Consider the following 19,156-nt stretch of genomic DNA (forward strand, 5'->3'; position numbering starts at 1 on the left):
TCAAGAGGTAGTGTGTGATTTAAGGGTTTGGATAGCGAGAGGCCAGCACACAGGTTGAACAATGGACTCGTGATTTGGCATGATGATGTGCCCCATGTGGCCATTCTAACTGTTTGACCCCAGCCTCTGGACCAATACAACCCAGAGTCAAGGTCAGTATGTCCAAACAGGTTCCCTGTTATAAGGCCAGATCTTTTTGATATGAAATCCCTCCAGAAAGCTACAGCTACTGTGGCCTGCTGCAAAGATAAAACTGTCACAGAAGAGATGATTTCTTTCTCTTTACAAGAGAGGTATGAATTTATGGCCATGATTTGGTGGCAAGAGAAAGGTCAAATGGTTCTTATGAAATAATGATTTTGATCCTCTGTGACAGATCAACATTAACCGGGCCCCAAAGCAGTTGGTGCAGCTCATTCCACCTGAATACACAGAGGGTGAGCTTACATAATCTGCTGTAGGACAATACCTAATGAACGTAAACACACACATGTCATTTTGAACAATGTTTTAAATATGATTTGATCATGCTGCAAAGCAACATGCTGTGTGTGTGTGCGTGCGTGTGTGTGGAGGATCTAACACCTTTGACATTAGAAAGCGGGACATGTTAACAAGTCGTCTGGTTCCAGTCAATAGCCGGACACTTAAAGGTCAATAAAATACAAAGTGATGCTCAGGAAGTGAAAGATCTAATCGATTTATTTCCCTATCCAACTTCTCCCTCTGTCTATTTCTCTCTCTCCCATTTATTTCTCTGTCATTCATATCCAACCTGGCATTATCTATACAGATGGAAAAAACAAACATTTAAAGCAAAGACTCAATAGCTTATCAAAATATCTTACTCTCTATTCCACCTTACAATTCCTATTGTACATCATAAAGATCATTGTAATCAAATGTACTGTGAACATAGTGACAAAGGTGTTACAATAAATACTGGCCATGTCCCCTCATAGAATATCTTCTACATCGTAGTACATGTTTTGTAATGTACCATTGGCTTTAAATGGAACACAAGGGCTGCATTTACACAGGCAGCCCAATTCTGTTTTTTTCTTCTCCCATGAATTGTTTTTTTGGTCAATCACATCAGATTTTTACATCAGGAATTTTGTCAGAGCTGATCTGATTGGTCAAAAGACCAATTAGTGAAAAAGAATATCAGATTTGGGCCGCCTGTCTAAATGCAGCCAAGCAGTCGCAGATATTGGGGCGGCAGGTAGCCTAGTGGTTAGAGCGTTGGACTTGCAACCTTTTGGTTGCAAGGTAAAAATCTGTCGTTCTGCCCCTGAACAAGGCAGTTAACCCACTATTCCTAGGCCAACATTGAAAATAAGAATTTGTTCTTTACTGACTTGCCTAGTTAAATAAAGGTAAAAAATAAATATTGACATGTACTGTATAACTTGACATACACACTGAACTGACTCCGTGTCCCTGTGGGGTTGATACAGAGAGGGAGGACTCAGGGACTGACAGACTGACAACCACAGCAAAAGAAACGGGTGTCACTCCAAAGCATTCAGGTAGAGATCAATATATCATTGCAGGGGTTTGGGGAGAGGTCTGGCAAGGTTCCTAGTTTCTTTTGTCATCACTGGCTTCAGACATGGGAGAGGTGTGTTTGTGCTTACCTAACGTTTCCACACGGGGAGAGCTGGCATAAGGACCTTACAGTGGTAGTGAGAACAACATTGCTGTCCAACTACATTATGAGAACGGGCTCCCCTTCCAATAAACAAGGACATGGATGGGAAGCCAACAAATCAATAGCTGATTGAACAAAATTCACCATTCATTATGGTATGCTTGTTACCGTTTATTACAGTCCAGAAGAGTCTCCAGACAGATGCGGCTTTGATGATTGCCGTTATTATGGCAAGAGACTGACTCTGGCTTCAGTTCAGACAAGAGCACATGACACAGGACCTGCTCTGTACACGAAGGACAGAGAAAAGCTGTGAAGAACAGCGCTGAGCTGTGGTGGTGGTCCAGAATCCAGTACCGTTCCATGATATTGTTCAGAACCTAATCTCTCTCCATTATCTGGAGCCTCTCCAGAGTATGATGTTATGATGTTCTGCCCACTGAAACCATCTGGATGTGAATACTGTGCAGATAATCCAGATTATCATCCAGACCGTTGTTCCTCGGCATGCCACTCCTTTCTGTGACAATAGCCCTGTTTATACCTGCTGTTAACATGCCACCTTCATCCTGATCTTGTCCTGATCTTGTCTGTTTACACTTATAAGATCTGATCACAATCAGATCACAATGCGTCTTTTAATTGTCTACACTTCTCTAAAAATGTGGGCACAATCAGAATGATACCAATATCAGGACAAAGGCAGCAGGTTGGAACCAGGTATAAACAGGGCTAATGAGGCAGGACTCAGATGGGGACCGACACCTTTCTCCATTCACCTTCATGTGTTTATCTTTGCAGTGTTGAATGTCTGCTGTGAAGTCTAACTTCTAAAATAGGGGAAAATGAGAGCTGTGCTTTGACATCAGTGATATGCAGATCCTTTACCAGGAAACTCAGTTCTGAGAAACGCCAGCTCCTCCCACCTCACAGGCAGTAGCCTCAGTCAACATTGCTGCCTTGTAGTTTCATAGCTTGCCATTACATACAGCACATGTACTTTTACTGAAAGAAATGGGTCACTGGTAGACTGATAGATAATTGACATTTCACCACACTGCAATTGAAGAGAATGTGATCACAGTGCTTTGTTTTATCCATGGTGTCTCTTTCTATAATAAATGGGACACATCCCTTATCATACCCAGGACTGAGCTCTGTATCTGGGCTGGTCTATTGTCCGTGGTTCCCTTGGCTGTGAACAGGGACGGAGGAGTGAAAAAGAGAGACACGGACACACCACAATGTCCTCCTATACGATCGTCATATTCCGTGTCTGGACATCTTACGTCCAAACTTCTCCAGTCCTGTTCTGTATGGCTATTATTTCACTTCATCCACAATTACAGTGTATGACCCGTCGCTACGGCGATGAAGTTTGAGAGGCTCTGATTGTGTGGATGATTGTATGGCATTAATGTAGCTGAAACTGTAAGCCCAGAGAAGGCCAGAAACTGACCAGTGGTTGACACTCTTGGGATATACTGGATAATTACATCTGAAAGGCATTTGTTTTGTTCCACATCTATTGTGTTGTGGCGCCAATAATTCAATTCCATAATTCAGTTCAACGTTGAACAAGAAGAAAAAAAATCACTCGACCATTTTTCCGATTCAACATTTGTCTCTTTTGTAGGTTCAAAAACAAGTACAGTAAAACCATGTAAATAAAACAAACAGAAAAAACAAGCAAAGTATTTCTCCTTTCCATGTACAGCGTGTGTCTGCTGTAGCATACATCAACAGTCTACCCTCAGCTAAGATAGCGTTTCAGCAAGATAAAGATAACAATAGCAACTTTGATAAAATGTCTATATTTACTCTATATTTTCTACATAGATAATTTGCCTTCTCTAGATGTATTTATTTAATAAAAATGTCCTTAAAATGTCTGAATACCATAGAGTTCCCATGTAATGACAGACAGACAGACAGACAGACAGACAGACAGACAGACAGACAGACAGACAGACAGACAGACAGACAGACAGACAGACAGACAGACAGACAGACAGACAGACAGACAGACAGACAGACAGACAGACACTGGAGAGCAATAGGCTGGCTGGTTCACTGAGTAACTTACTGTGACTGGAGAGAATCACATTGGTATGGCAAAGAGACCTGATGGCTTGGTTTAATATTCCCAAAGACAAAGGCCTCAGAAACATGTACAGAATCAAAGAGATTTAAAAAGATGGAGGAGAGACAGTGCTGGGTTTGATCTAGAAGGGCAATAACATGGTCTTCACTGCAGGTGGAGCTGCTGCGTCACACACATGGAAATACTATTGCACTGACTGAACTGAAGGGAACAACAAAACTGCGTAGGATTTCCCCCATTTTGCTGTTGCTAAAGTAGACAGGTTGGGTGTAAGTGTTGGGTTTGGTAATAAACCAGCGAAGAGAGTTGGTGTTGGGATAAATCAGGAGACCCAAGTATTGGGTCTGGTCTGGTGGGGGCAATTGAGTGTTTGTTTCAAGGTGGGTCTACTTGTTTAGGAGAGAGGGGTATGGGAATATGATTATGTGTTCTACTGCACTTGCGACATCAATAACACTGGCTGTTCTGTGTAATCCATATAATAGCTGTGTCCTGCTCCTCTGTACGGTGAAAGCCCAGCAATGTCAACACAGAGAGAGGGCTGAAGCATCATGACAATGAGATTGACCATCAAGGAAAAACGGATCACAACAGCCCATCAGTTCAAATTACTCTTAGCACTGGCCACTTGGAATTGGCCTTTCAAATACAGTACGGTAGGCTGTAGAACATCTGTAGAGGTACAGATACATTGTTCAGAATCAGATAGAGCCATCTCTCCACATCCTATATTCTCTTACTGTATAACCCTTCTAAACATAGACACATTGATTGAACGTATTGCTTTAAAAATGTAACTAGATCTGAGATTTAGATTCAGACCCGTCTCATGGATAATAACAACAATAAAATTGAATCGTTATAAGTTGATTGTTTGTGTGATTGAAAAATGCTAAATCAAACTGGCATGAGTTTATGAAAAATCACACCAGGAATAACAACAAAAAACTAGAACATATTTTCATTGCTTTCATAAGTAAATCTGTTTAAGGTGCTTTTAATGTGGTTGCCATGGCACTGTGCTTTGTTTCTTTCCCTCCATTCCTGATGAGCCAATCAGTGATCTGGGAAATGTGTTCTCACACCCCCCATCACCCACACATCTCTCTGCACAGTGGAAACCTTTAATTGAGGATTGTAAACCCATCAAGTAATTTCCACCCCTTAGTGGTTTTTTTGAGCAAGGGGAAATTGTCATTCACTGCTACCCATCAGCTCCTGTTGAGATAGCTCAAGAGAAAATTAAGGACTATGGCTCAGGGAGTACAATTGGGGGATCAAGCACTATAAAATCACTGGGATACAGGGAACCATGGCAGATTATAATATAAGACAGCTAGGCTTTTAAAAATGATTTTGTGCTGCCTGTTCCGCAACAGGAGAAATAGAGACAGTCAGAACCAATGCACCAGCACTGCTACGGAGCAAAGATATTTAATGAGGCAGATCTGCAACTTGAGACAAAATCAAGTTGACAAGCTGACCTTTTCAGGACCTTAATGAGTGCTTAATTCTGGGGATGCAGGGTAAAAAATGAATTATGAAAGGCCATGTTGGGCTGTGACTCATAGAGAGAGAGAGAAAGAGAAAAAGAAAGAGAGAGGGAGAGCGAGAGAGGGAGAGAAAGAAAGAGAAAAAGAAAGAGAGAGGGAGAGAGAGAGAGAAAGGGCTTAATCATCTATTCTACACATCAATTGAGAGCTCTGGCTTCCAATGACAAGAGCCCAGTAACGGTTTGGGAGATAGGGGCTTGGTGGAAGGGTGTTGGTGGAAAAATATGAGTTCATATAGTTCTGACAGATCCCACTCATAGACTTGGGTCCGTAGGACTGCAGATCTGCAGCTCCACATATGGCTGAAGAAAGTCACAAGCTCAGAGAGCATTGGGCTCACCTGCTAGCATCCCCTATATCGACCCATAACAACAAAAAGCAAGCCAACCAATAATAGAAACAATGTTCTGAGGAGTAGCATGACGTAAAGGGACCTTATTTGTGGCAACCACACTAAACAGATACATCTATTTTTGTTCTCTAATAAATTACACAATAATATTAAGAATCCAAACCAAATCGACCCATGAAATGGCTGTGTAAGAGAGAGGCCTCCTGGCTGCACCAGTCTGTCCCTGGAGGTGTGTCCTGTTCCTCAGGCCACCAACCACAGGAGAAAGAGCAGACAGATGGGGCGTGGTGGAGAGGAGGCGGGGCCTTGGACTTGGGGGTGTGTCCTCCATGACAGGAGCAGTTGTTAGCCTCGTTCTCTCTGTTCTCTCCATCCTGGTTCCTGTGGTCTGCATAGTTTGTGCGTGGCGTGGCCCTCATCATGTGGGTCACAGTACTGGAGGCAGGGCAAGGGGGTTGGTAGAGGGGGACAGAGGGACGGGGGGCCGTACTGTGTCATTAATAAGGGGAGAAGATGATGGAGGGGTGTGTGGCCCTCAGGGGCCCCGGGGCAGGCCGGAACAGGGTGGGGCTCAGGAAGGGCGTCTGAAAGAAGGTGGTGCCCGCCGGGTGGCGCAGAGCCAGAGGATTGGTTGCCATGGTGCACAAGGTGGGTTGGGTGAGGGGGCTGGGCAGGAAGCCAGTGGTCAGGCTCTTGGTCAGTTGCTTCTGGAAGGCCAGTTTGGTCTGAAGGAGAAGAGGAGAGAGCAAAGGAGAGAGGAGAGCAGAGACGGAGAGTGCATGTCATTTCTTGAAGCGCACACATTTACTGAAAGTAGAGCACACATTTGCTCAGCAAACACGTTTCCCAGGGTACATTGCTCTTTTAGCACACATCGTTACCTTGGCCAAACATGCTCGTACATTTCTCCATACTAATATCCGTTCCCTCACCACAACTACCCGTCCCTCTAGTGGACTTGCCTTATGAACACTCTCACACAGTCAAGACAAAAGAACAAAAGACTGAACCACAGACACACAGACATGCTTAAACTCAAAACCCTTTACAAAGTTTACATCAGAGCATTTGTTTCTGGTGCTGTTCAATCCCCTGCACCTAGCCAGTTCCAGTGGTTAAGCCTGCTGTAGCCCTGACAGACCACTTCTCCCCTGTCCCTGCCTGCCCTGGGCCCTGCCACTCACCTGAGTAGAGAGAGAGGTGAGGTTGTACTGGCTGAACATTTTCTTCATGGCAGACACGGCCCCGCCTGCATACCCAGCCCATCTCACATTCTGTAGGGGGGAGGGGGAGGATGGGAAGAGGGGGAGGAGATGGAGATGCAGAGGAGGGAGAAATAGGGATGTGGAGGTGGGGTGGAGCGGAGGAGATGGGGACAAGGAGAGGTTCGAGGGGAGGTGCGCACGTGACAGGAGCACAAAAGTGATTAATACAGAGTGCTGATTCAGGCTGCGTGCTTTGTCAGTAGGGGTAGTGCTGGGGGTAGTGCTGGGGGTATTTCAGCCTTGGATGTCTCAGGTACAGGGGACCCATTCACTACCACAAAGCAGTGTCCTTAACCTCTCTGACAGCACAGGCATACAGGCAGGCATGCCGCTTCACTGGAGAGACATCCCCCTAGGTAGTAGCAATGAGGTGTGTGTGTGTGGGTTGGGGACAATTCCATTAAAGTTCAGTCAATTCAGGAGATAAATATACATTTTATTCAGAGATTGAATATTATTGGCCATTATTTTCTTCGAGGATTTTCCAAATGTATGGGTCTTAAACTTGAATTAACCTCATACCGGGCGTGCGACTGCGCGTGTGTCTACATGAACATTCATGTGTTGGATGTGTGTGTGTGTGTGTGTGTGTGTGTGTGTGTGTGTGTGTGTGTGTGTGTTGGTGCCGTTTCTCACCGATAAGCTGGAGGTAGGCTGGCTCTTGTTGTGGGGACTGAACTTGGGTTTGGGGGGCTTTCCTGCCAGACGGTCCTTGTGTCTCCTGCTGTTCATGTGCTGAGGAGATCAGAGGAGAAACATTAGTCTGCTAATCTAGTTTATAATGTTGGATTTATCTAGTAGACCATGCCTGATCTACACTGAGTGTACAAAACATTAGGAACACCATTCTAATATTAAGCTGCACCCCCTTTTGCCCTCAGAACAGACTCAATTTGTCAGGGCATGGACTTCACAAGGTGTCGAAAGCGTTCCACAGGGATGTTGGCCCATGCTTCCCACAGTTGTGTCAAGTTGGCTGGATGTCCTTTGGGAGGTGGACCATTCTTGATACACACAGGAAACTGTTGAGCGTGAAAAACCCAGCAGTGTTGAAGTTCTTGACACACTCAAACCGGTGCTCCTGGCACCTACTACCATACCCCGTTCAAAGGCACTTAAATATTCTGTCTTGCCCATTCACGCTCTGAATGGCACACATACACAATCCATGTCTCAATTGTCTCATGGCTTAAAAATCCTTCTTTAACCTGTCTCCTCCCCTTCATCTACACTGATGGAAGTGGATTTAACAAGTGACATCAACAAGGGATCATAGCTTTCACCTGGTCAGTCTACGTCATGGAAAGAGCAGGTGTCCTTACGGTTTTGTACACTCAGTGTATATTGAGTGTACAATACGGTTGACTATCTGAAGAAAATATTTAGAGGACACAAAACCACAAAGAAAACCTACTACTGCTACTTCCCTCTATCTACAGTATGCACGTCTATTTCTCTGTCCTGTTCTACTACCAACTGGCTAATCCTAGTTCATCAGAGGAGGTTTTAACAGTGCCATTGGAATACACAATTAAGGCTTGTTGTAGGCAAGGTTGCTACACATGCCCATATATACTGTATCTTTTCCATAACCAGCTAGTCTGAGAGAGCTGCAAAACTTTCCAGAACCATCCCATCATACGATGACATGTACGATTGAATAAACATCACCAGGGAAGCAATTACCCGAAACAGCCTAGAAAAGTGGTTCAATAAAACCATATGCCTAGATTACCACACCATAAACACGTCAATATCCCGCATTAACATACTGCTAACAGCTCTTACAGGCACAAATAGACAGTTCTGAGTAAATCACCATACCATCTAATATACATCTGCTAAGTGTGAGAATGCTTTTTTCAGAACGGCTTTACTGTAATAAAATGCAGTCGCTGCCACTGTGCCAGGTGAATTCAAACGCACATTTCCACTGCTAGCATCACCTCAGGAATAGTAAACCTTCTACTGTAACATGTGTAAAGAGCCTTTAATAAGTTTGTTATTACATCATGGGTCCTGTGCTACCTTTAAAAGTGGGAGGGCTGAGGTAGTGATGTCATAGGCACAGTGCATTCATAAAGTATTCAGACCCCTCCCCCTTTTCCACATTTTGTTATGCTACAGCCTTATTCTAAAATGGATGAAATATTTTTTTCCCCTGATCAATCTACATAATGACAAAGCAAAAACTGTTTTTTAGAAATGTTTTATAATTTATTAAAAATAAAAAACAGAAATACCCTATTTACATAAGTATTCAGACCCTTTGCTATGAGACTCAAAATTGAGCTCAGGTGTATCCTGTTTCCATTGATCATCCTTGAGATGTTTCTACAACTTTATTGGAGTCCACCTGTAGTAAATTAAATGTATTGGACCTTATTTGGAAAGGCACACACCTTTCTATATGACGTCCCACAGTTGACAGTGCATGTCAGAGCAAAAACCAAGCCATGAGGTCAAAGGAATTGTCCATAGAGCTCCGCGACAGGATTAAATTGAGGCACAGATCTGGGGAAGGGTACTAAAAAATGTCTGCAACATTGAAGGTCCCCAAGAACAGTTTGGCCTCCATCATTCTTAAATGGAAGAAGTTTGGAACCACCGAGATTCTTCCTAGATATGGCCACCCGGCCAAACTGAGCAATGGGGGAGAAGAGCCTTGGTCAGGGAGGTGATCAAGAACCCGATGGTCACTTTGACAGAGCTCCAGAGTTCCTCTGTGTAGATGGGAGAACCTTCCAGAAGGACAACCATCTCTGCAGCACTCCACCAATCAGGCCTTTATGGTAGAGTGGCCAGACGGAATCCACTCCTCAGTAAAAGGCACATGACAGCCCGCTTGGAGTTTGCCAAAAGGCACCTAAAGGACTCTCAAGACCATGAGAAACAAGATTCTCTGGTCTGATGAAACACAGGAGTGGATTCGGAACAAGTCTCAATGTCCTTGAGTGGCCCAGCCAGAGCCCGGACTTGAATCCGATCTAACATCTCTGGAGAGACCTGAAAATAGCTGTGCAGCGACGCTCCCTATCCAACCTGACAGAGCTTGAGAGGATCTGCAGAGAAGAATGGGAGAAACTCCCCAAATGCAGGTGTTCCAAGCTTGTAGCGTCATAACCAAGAAGACTCAAGTCTGTAATCACTGCTAAAGATGCTTCAACAAAGTATTGAGTAAAAGGTCTGAATACTTACAGTTGAAGTCGGAAGTTTACATTCACCTTAGCCAAATACATTTAAACTCAGTTTTTCACAATTCCTGACATTTATTCCTAGAAAAAAATCCATGTCTTAGGTCAGTTAGGATCAACTATTTAATTTCAGCTTTTATTTCTTTCATCACATTCCCAGTGGGTCAGAAGTTTACATGTACTTAATTAGTATTTGGTAGCATTGCCTTTAAATTGTTTAACTTGGGTCAAATGTTTTGGGTAGCCTTCCACAAGCTTCCCACAATAAGTTGTGTGAATTTTGGCCCATTCCTCCTGACAGAGCTGGGGTAACTGAGTCAGGTTTGTAGGCCTCCTTGCTCGCACATGCTTTTTCAGTTCTGCCCACAAATGTTCTATATGATTGAGGTCAGGACTTTGTGATGGCTATTCCAATACCTTGACTTTGTTGTCCTTAAGCCATTTTGCCACAACTTTGGAAGTATGCTTGGGGTCATTGTCCATTTGGAAGACCCATTTGCGACCAAGCTTTAACTTCCTGACTGATGTCATGAGATGTTGCTTCAATATATCCACATAATTTTCCTCCTCATGATGCCATCTATTTTGTGAAGTGCACCAAGTCTTTCCTGCAGCAAAGCAGCCCCACAACATGATGCTGCCACCCCCGTGCTTCACGGTTGGGATGGTGTTCTTCGGCTTGCAAGCCTCCCCCTTTTTCCTACAAACATAACAATGGTCATTATGGCCAAACAGTTCTATTTTTGTTTCAACAGACCAGAGGACATTTCTCCAAAAAGTACAATCTTTGTCCCCATGTGCAGTTTCAAACCGTAGCCTGGCTTTTTTTATGGCGGTTTTGGAGCAGTGGCTTCTTCCTTGCTGAGCGGCTTTCAGGTTGTGTCAATACAGGACTCGTTTTACTGTGGATATAGATACTTTTGTACCTGTTTCCTCCAACATCTTCACAAGGTCCTTTGCTGTTGTTCTGGGATTGATTTGCACTTTTCACACCAACGTACGTTCATCTCTAGGAGACAGATCGCATCTCCTTCCTGAGCGGTATGACGGCTGCGTGGTCCCATGGTGTTTATACTTGCGTACTATTGTTTGTACAGATGAACGTGGTACCTTCAGGCGTTTGGAAATTGCTCCCAAGGATGAACCAGACTTGTGGAGGTCTACAAGGTCTTGGCTGATTTCTTTTGACTTTCTCATGATGTCAAGCAAAGAGGCACTGAGTTTGAAGATAGACCTTGAAATACATCCACATGTACACCTCCAATTGACTCAAATGATGTCAATGAGCCTATCAGAAGCTTCTAAAGCCATGACATCATTTTCACAGTCAACTTAGTGTATGTAAACTAATGACCCACTGGAATTGTGATACAGTGAATTATAAGTGAAATAATCTGTCTCTAAACAATTATTGGAAAAATTACTTGTGTCATGCACAAAGTAGATGTCCTAACCGACTTGCCAAAACTATAGTTTCTTAACAATACATTTGTGGAGTGGTTGAAAAACAAGTTTTAATGACTCCAACCTAAGTGTATGTAAACTTCCGACTTCAACTGTACGTAAAAGTAATATTTCAGTTTTTTTTATTTTATACATTTGCTAAAAAACTATTTAATCAATTTTAAAATAAGGCTGTAATGTAACAAAATGTGGAAAAAGTTCATGAAAATAATTAGTCCAACCAAGAAATCAACTGTTCATTTTGCTTCAAGAGGTAGTTCTATAGTCTGTCCTTTCAACATCTACTGTAGAGTGACATCATCTGTCTGTCTGTGTGTGTCAAATCAAAATGTATTCGTCATGTCACAGGATACACTTGAAAAAGAGATTTCAATCTCAATGTGACCTTCTCTGGTTAAATAAAGGATAAATAACTAATAACCCCACACAGAGCCAAAACACTGCAGGACCAGAGGTATTTGAATGAGAGTCTTATTCAGTTAGCACTCTCTATCAAGCACTTCTCAGGGTGTGCAAAATTACCTACAAACCCCCTCTCTTTCCTCTTCTCACCTTTCATGTCACGCAAACAGCGCCAGGAGTACTGAGTAGCCAAGAGGGTCATATCTCTCCCTGTCTATCTCCCATACCCCATGGCTACGTTCACAATATTTTCCACTCTTTCCAGCTTATTTCGGGTCATTTTGAGCTCCATCAATTCAGAACACTGTCAGGACACGTTTATTGGAGGTGGAAAGAGACCCAGTGTGTCAGATCTCTACATAGACTAGTGGCACACTGGCCTCACTGTGAGAGAACATGAAACCAGATCTTGTCCAGTCCAATCACCTCAGATCCACTCAGGAAGTCAACATACGAAATTATACCTCAGCTGTTTCACTTTTCTCCCCACTGCTGAACCCTCCTCACCCTCCTCACCCTGTGCAACCCCCAGTCCTCCCCTGCCACCCTCCCCTCGACCCGAGCCTCCTCACCTGGCTGAGCTGGGTCTCCGAGTTGACGTAGATCTCACACACCTCGCAGTGGAAGTTCTTGCTGGGCACCCCTACGCTGCCCTTTGTGCCCAGGCGCTTGCTCTTGCAGGCCGAGCGCCCCCCAGCCCCCGCCATCTTCCCCCGGCGCCGCGGCTGGATGCTCTGGCCCTCCAGCATTTGTTTGTGCTTCGTACCTGGAGGAGTGGATTGGGAGGAAGAGAATGTCAGATACACTCTGGAGCAGGTACAGTATATATATATATATATATATATATATACTGCTCAAAAAAATAAAGGGAACACAAAAATAACACATCCTAGATCTGAATGAATGAAATAATCTTATTAAATTACTTTTATCTTTTCATAGTTGAATGTGCTGACAACAAAATCACACAAAAATAATCAATGGACATCCAATTTATCAACCCATGGAGGTCTGGATTTGGAGTCACACTCAAAATTAAAGTGAAAAACCACACTACAGGCTGATCCAACTTTGATGTAATGTCCTTAAAACAAGTCAAAATGAGGCTCAGTAGTGTGTGTGGCCTCCACGTGCCTGTATGACCTCCCGACAATGCCTGGGCATGCTCCTGATGAGGTGGCGGATGGTCTCCTGAGGGATTTCCTCCCAGACCTGGACTAAAGCATCCGCCAACTCCTGGACAGTCTGTGGTGCAACGTGGCGTTGGTGGATGGAGCGAGACATGATGTCCCAGATGTGCTCAATTGATTTCAGGTCTGGGGAACGGGCGGGCCAGTCCATAGCATCAATGCCTTCCTCTTGAAGGAACTGCTGACACACTCCAGCCACATGAGGTCTAGCATTGTCTTGCATTAGGAGGAACCCAGGGCCAACCGCACCAGCATATGGTCTCACAAGGGGTCTGAGGATCTCATCTCGGTACCTAATGGCAGTCAGGCTACCTCTGGCGAGCACATGGAGGGCTGTGCGACCCCCAAAGAAATGCCACCCCACACCATGACTGACCCACCGCCAAACCGGTCATGCTGGAGGATGTTGCAGGCAGCAGAACGTTCTCCACGGCGTCTCCAGACTGTCACGTCTGTCACATGTGCTCAGTGTGAAGCTGCTTTCATCTGTGAAGAGCACAGGGCGCCAGTGGCGAATTTGCCAATCTTGGTGTTCTCTGGCAAATGCCAAACGTCCTGCACGGTGTTGGGCTGTAAGCACAACCCCCACCTGTGGACGTCGGGCCCTCATACCACCCTCATGGAGTCTGTTTCTGACCATTTGAGCAGACACATGCACATTTGTGGCCTGCTGGAGGTCATTTTGCAGGGCTCTGGCAGTGCTCCTCCTTGCACAAAGGCGGAGGTAGCGGTCCTGCTGCTGGGTTGTTGCCCTCCTACGGCCTCCTCCACGTCTCCTGATGTACTGGCCTGTCTCCTGGTAGCGCCTCCATGCTCTGGACACTACGCTGACAGACACAGCAAACCTTCTTGCCACAGCTCGCATTGATATGCCATCCTGGAAGAGCTGCACTACCTGAGCCACTTGTGTGGGTTGTAGACTCCGTCTCATGCTACCACTAGAGTGAAAGCACCGCCAGCATTCAAAAGTGACCAAAACATCAGCCAGGAAGCATAGGAACTGAGAAGTGGTCTGTGGTTACCACCTGCAGAACCACTCCTTTATTGGGGGTGTCTTGCTAATTGCCTATAATTTCCACCTGTTGTCTATACCATTTGCACAACAGCATGTGAAATTTATTGTCAATCAGTGTTGCTTCCTAAGTGGACAGTTTGATTTCACAGAAGTGTGATTGACTTGAAGTTACATTGTGTTGTTTAAGTGTTCCCTTTATTTTTTTGAGCAGTATATATATATATATATATATATATATATATACAGTTGAAGTTGGAAGTTTACATACACTTAGGTTGGAGTCACTTATAATTCACTGTATCACAATTCCAGTGGGTCAGAAGTTTACATACACTAAGTTGACTGTGAAAATGATGTCATGGCTTTAGAAGCTTCTGATCGGCTAATTGACATAATTTGTGTCAATTGGAGGTGTACATGTGGATGTATTTCAAGGCCTATCTTCAAACTCAGTCCCTCTTCGCTTGACATAATGGGAAAATCAAAAGAAAGACCTCAGACATTTTTTTTTAGACCTCCACAAGTCTGGTTCATACTTGGGAGCAATTTCCAAATGCCTGAAGGTACCACGTTCATCTGTACAAACAATAGTACGCAAGTATAAACACCATGGAACCACACAACTGTCATACCGCTCAGGAAGGAGACGCGTTCTGTCTCCTGGAGATGAATGTACTTTCGAGCAAAAAGTGCAAATCAATCCCAGAATAACAGCAAAGAATCTTGTGAAGATGCTGGAGGAAACAAGTACAAAATTATCTATATCCACAGTAAAATGAGTCCTATATCGACATAACCTGAAAGGCAGCTCAGCAAGGAAGAAGCCACTGCTCCAAAACCACCATAAAAAAGCCAGACTACGGTTTTAAACTGCACATGGGGACAAAGATCGTACTTTTTGGAGAAATGTCCTCTGGTCTGATGAAACAAAAATATAACTTTTTGGCCATAATGACCATCATTATGTTTGGAGGTAAAATGGGGAGGCTTGCAAGCCGAAGAACACCATCCCAACCATGAAGCACGGGGGTGGCAGCATCATGTTGTGGGGGTGCTTTGCTGCAGGAGAGACTGGTGCAGTTCACAAAATAGATGGCATCATGAGGAGGAAAATTATGTGGATATATTGAAGCAACATCTCAAGACATCAGTTAGGAAGTTAAAGCTTGGTCGCAAATGGGTCATCCAAGTGGACAATGACCCCAAGCATACTTCCAAAGGTGTGGCAAAATGGCTTAAGGACAACAAAGTCAAGGTATTGGAGTAGCCATCACAAAGTCCTGACCTCAATCCCATTGATAATTTGTGGGCAGAACTGAAAAGGCGTGAGCGAGCAAGGAGGCCTACAAACCTGACTCAGTTACACCAGTTCTGTCAGGAGAAACGGGCCAAAATTCAACCAACTTATTGTGGGAAGCTTGTGGAAGGCTACCCGAAACGTTTGACCCAAGTTAAACAATTTAAAGGCAATGCTAACACTAATTGAGTGAATGTAAACTTCTGACCCACTGGGAATGTGATGAAAGAAATAAAAGCTGAAATAAATAATTCTCTCTACTATTATTCTGACATTTCATATTCTTAAAATAAAGTGGTGATCCTAACTGACCTAAAACAGGGAATTTTTACTAGGATTAAATGTCAGGAATTGTGAAAAACTGAGTTTAAATGTATTTGGCTAAGGTGTATGTAAACATCTGACTTCAACTGTATATATATTTGCCATTGGGGCAGAGAGAGCTAATTTCCTGCTTTTCTACACATTTTCTGTAGATTTATTTTTTCTCAATTTTAAAGCTAATAGCCTGTAATAAAAATAAATAAGTCATGGTTTATGACGTGTTCTTATGCTATCTGAGGGGCTGCGGGGTGTGCTACGCCGGAGACTGTCGTGTTTGTACCACTGTTGTGTGCCTCCAGCTGGGATGTAGAGTTGACCGTGACCTTGCACACGGGACAGTGGAGGTGTGGCTTGATCCTCTTGGGGTCCTTGTCATCCTCACCCCCCTCTGTGCTGGAGGTGTCCGGCTGGCTGCCTGACTCCGGGGCTGTTCCAGGGGCCTCTGGGCCTTGCTCATGGCCACTGGTGTCTGAGGCTCCGCTCTCTGAGGCCTGGGAGGAGTGGGACACCTCTCCCTGGGGCCCGGGTGACAGGGTGGCCAGCTCCATGGAGGACACCTCAGATACAGGGGTCAGCATCACAGAGCTGCTGCTGCCGGGGCTCTTGCCCAGCTTCACAGCCTCACAATTCACCACTCGCTCCAGGTCAGCAGGCAGCAGATCTGGGGAGGGGAAGGAGAGGAGTCAGTGGTCAGTCACTGAACATCACACTGGGTGATTACGGAAGAGTGAAGAGCTTAATGCCTGAACAAAACCACCGAGGTCTACAGATGCTGTGTTAATCTAGTCTGTACCTCGGGGTTAAAAACAAATGCTGATAGTATAGCTGAAATGCTAACACATGAAACGCATTGGTAAATGCTCATTCCAATGTACTGCCTTCAAACACTTCATATTACAGAACATGTTTATAGATTATGGAAACAGATTGTAAAAGCAGCATTGCAAGAAATACATTTGTGAGTGAAAAGTGACATCAAATAATGGTTGTTCTCATTTGAGGCTAACTTGGAGAATTTGCTCATTTCTGTTAAGTCATTTATCTATACATGACCATGAAGAGTTTGAAGGCAGAACATTGGAATTAACATTTACCAATGCATTTCATGTGTTAGCATTGTGGCATTTTATCTATACTATCAGCCTTTGTTATTAACCCCGAGGGACAGACTAGACTAACACAGGGTGGATTCTCTCTTTCTCTGTCTCGCTCTGTCTCGCTCTGTCTCTCGCTCTGTCTCGCTCTGTCTCTCGCTCGCTCTCTCTGTCTCTCTCTCACTCTGTCTCTCTCTCTATCTATCTCTCTCTATCTATCTCTCTTCAAATATCAACTGAAGGTCCTAGGGCTCAGTCAATTTAAACAAATGCATTGACTGCCGGGCCCAGCCCATAAGTCACTGGCACTCCATTACTCATGCACGCACATGCACGCACGCGCACGCGCACACACAGACACACAGACACAGACACACACACACACACACACACACACACACACACACATATATATTATGACGACATTTTGTGACGTTTTGGACTTCGGTGAGGGGTTTTTCGCCTGTTCAGGCACAGAACATTTTTTCTGGAGGCAAGCCAAAGTACGGAGCCGGAATCTACGCCCCTTCATCTGTGATTGTTCAACAGTAGGGATCCTTTAATAAAGTCTTTGTTGTCATTCAACGAGAGACGACTCGTTTTCATGCAAATTTTCCATTGAAAAATACTGCACCAACATCTTAGTTAGATGTAAAATTGCGCGACTAAGATCTTTTCGGAAAAAACGTCAACATTAATGACAGATTTCTTGAGTCATCTTAGATTAATTCTGACTATTTTGAGGAAGTGTATACTGGCTACGGCATCTCAAAATGGAAAAACAGTACTATTGCCGTTATTTCTCGTTTTTAAAGCGAAGGCCTTTTAAGGGAGTATGCGAGCACACTTGTTCGGATCGGCTAGCCGAATTCGGATAGGCGCCAGCCGAACTGAAGCACCCTCTCAAACACCCTCCACAATCCTACTGGCCCCATTGATTTTCTCTTCTAAGTCCCAGAGTAAATTCATCATGGAGATAAGGACTCTTCCTTATCGTTCTCCTTCCGGAGGAGAAGGAACCCTAGAAGGCTGAGATTCGACAATCCTTTCTCTCTGTAATGTGATGCGAGACTGACCCCTGGGAGATTCAGGTCCCCCCTCCAGCAGGGGATTGGTATGATCCTGGGCTTATGTGAAAGACAAAGATCGGGCCACCTGAGAAGACTCTGGAGGGGAGGGATAGCGATCAATGGATTTTGCAGGAGGCCCAGAGAGGACAGAGGATTGTGGGAATTAGTCCCTCCTCAGATGCCTTAAACTCATGAAGGGTTTTATTCTGAGCAGGAATGTTTAAGGTATCGTATCGGTGTTCACTTAAAGTGCCTTCAGAAAGTATTCACACCCCTTGACTTTTTCCACATTTTGTTGTGTTACAGCCTGAATTTTAAATTTATTAAATTGAGATTTTATGTCACAACACCCCATCGTTTCTAAGTTGAATAATTATTTTCAATATGTTTACAAATTCATAAAAAATGAAAAGTTCAAATGTCTTGAGTCAATAAGTATTCAACCCCTTTGTTATGGTAAGCCTAAATAAGCTCTGGAGTAAAAATGTGCTTAACAAGTCACGTAATAAGTTGCATGGATTCACTCTGTGTGCAATAATAGTCTTTAACATGATTTTTTAATGACTACCTCATCTCTGTACCCCACAATTATCTGTAAGGTCCCATTCCAGTCACTACAAAGATGCAGGCATCCTTCCTAACTCAGTTGCCGGAGAGGAAGGAAATGGCTCAGAGATTTCACCAGGAATCCAGTGGTGACATTAAAACAGTTACAGAGTTTAATGGCTGTGATTGGAGAAAACTGAGGATGGATCAACAAAATTGTAGTTACTCCACAATACTAAATGTCACGTCCTGACCCTAGTAAGATGTCATATTCTATAGTAGGGCAGGGCGTGACAGGGGGTGTTTTTGGGCTGATCTATGTTTTCTAGTTCTATGTTGTAATTCTAGTTTGTCTATTTCTAGGTTGGGGTTTATTGGGTTGACCTTCAATTGGAGGCAGCTGGTCCTCATTGCCTCTGATTGGAGGTGATATTTAGTAGGGGTGTTTCTGCATGTTGTTTGTGGGTTAGTGTCTTTTGAGTAGTGTGTTGTACTCTGCGTCACGGTTTGTTGTTTTGTATTTTCTAGTATTTCAGTGTATTGCATTCAGTTTCACTTTTAATAAATATGTGGAACTACAAAAACGCTGCATCTTGGTCCACTCCTTCGAACAGCTGTGACAAGAGTGAAAA

At 44.0% G+C, this 19,156-nt stretch overlaps 1 protein-coding gene across 2 annotated transcripts in view; it reads right to left on the minus strand.

Annotated features, from left to right (window-relative positions):
* Window positions 1-684: 684 nt before the first annotated feature.
* LOC106601020 (zinc finger protein 385C) overlaps window positions 685-19,156 on the minus strand; it is a 206,870-nt gene continuing 188,398 nt past the window's right edge. For both annotated transcript variants that reach the window (XM_014192869.2, XM_014192871.2), the window contains 5 exons: window positions 16,095-16,475; window positions 12,561-12,754; window positions 7,565-7,663; window positions 6,848-6,937; window positions 685-6,388 (listed from right to left, as the gene is read on the minus strand). In XM_014192869.2, the coding sequence (XP_014048344.1) occupies window positions 6,161-6,388; window positions 6,848-6,937; window positions 7,565-7,663; window positions 12,561-12,754; window positions 16,095-16,475 (992 nt within the window). In that variant the 3' untranslated portion in view covers window positions 685-6,160. The remainder of the gene's footprint in view (window positions 6,389-6,847; window positions 6,938-7,564; window positions 7,664-12,560; window positions 12,755-16,094; window positions 16,476-19,156) is intronic.

Source organism: Salmo salar, chromosome ssa03 (assembly GCF_905237065.1).
Source record: "Salmo salar chromosome ssa03, Ssal_v3.1, whole genome shotgun sequence".
NCBI classification, from domain to species: Eukaryota; Metazoa; Chordata; class Actinopteri; order Salmoniformes; family Salmonidae; genus Salmo; species Salmo salar.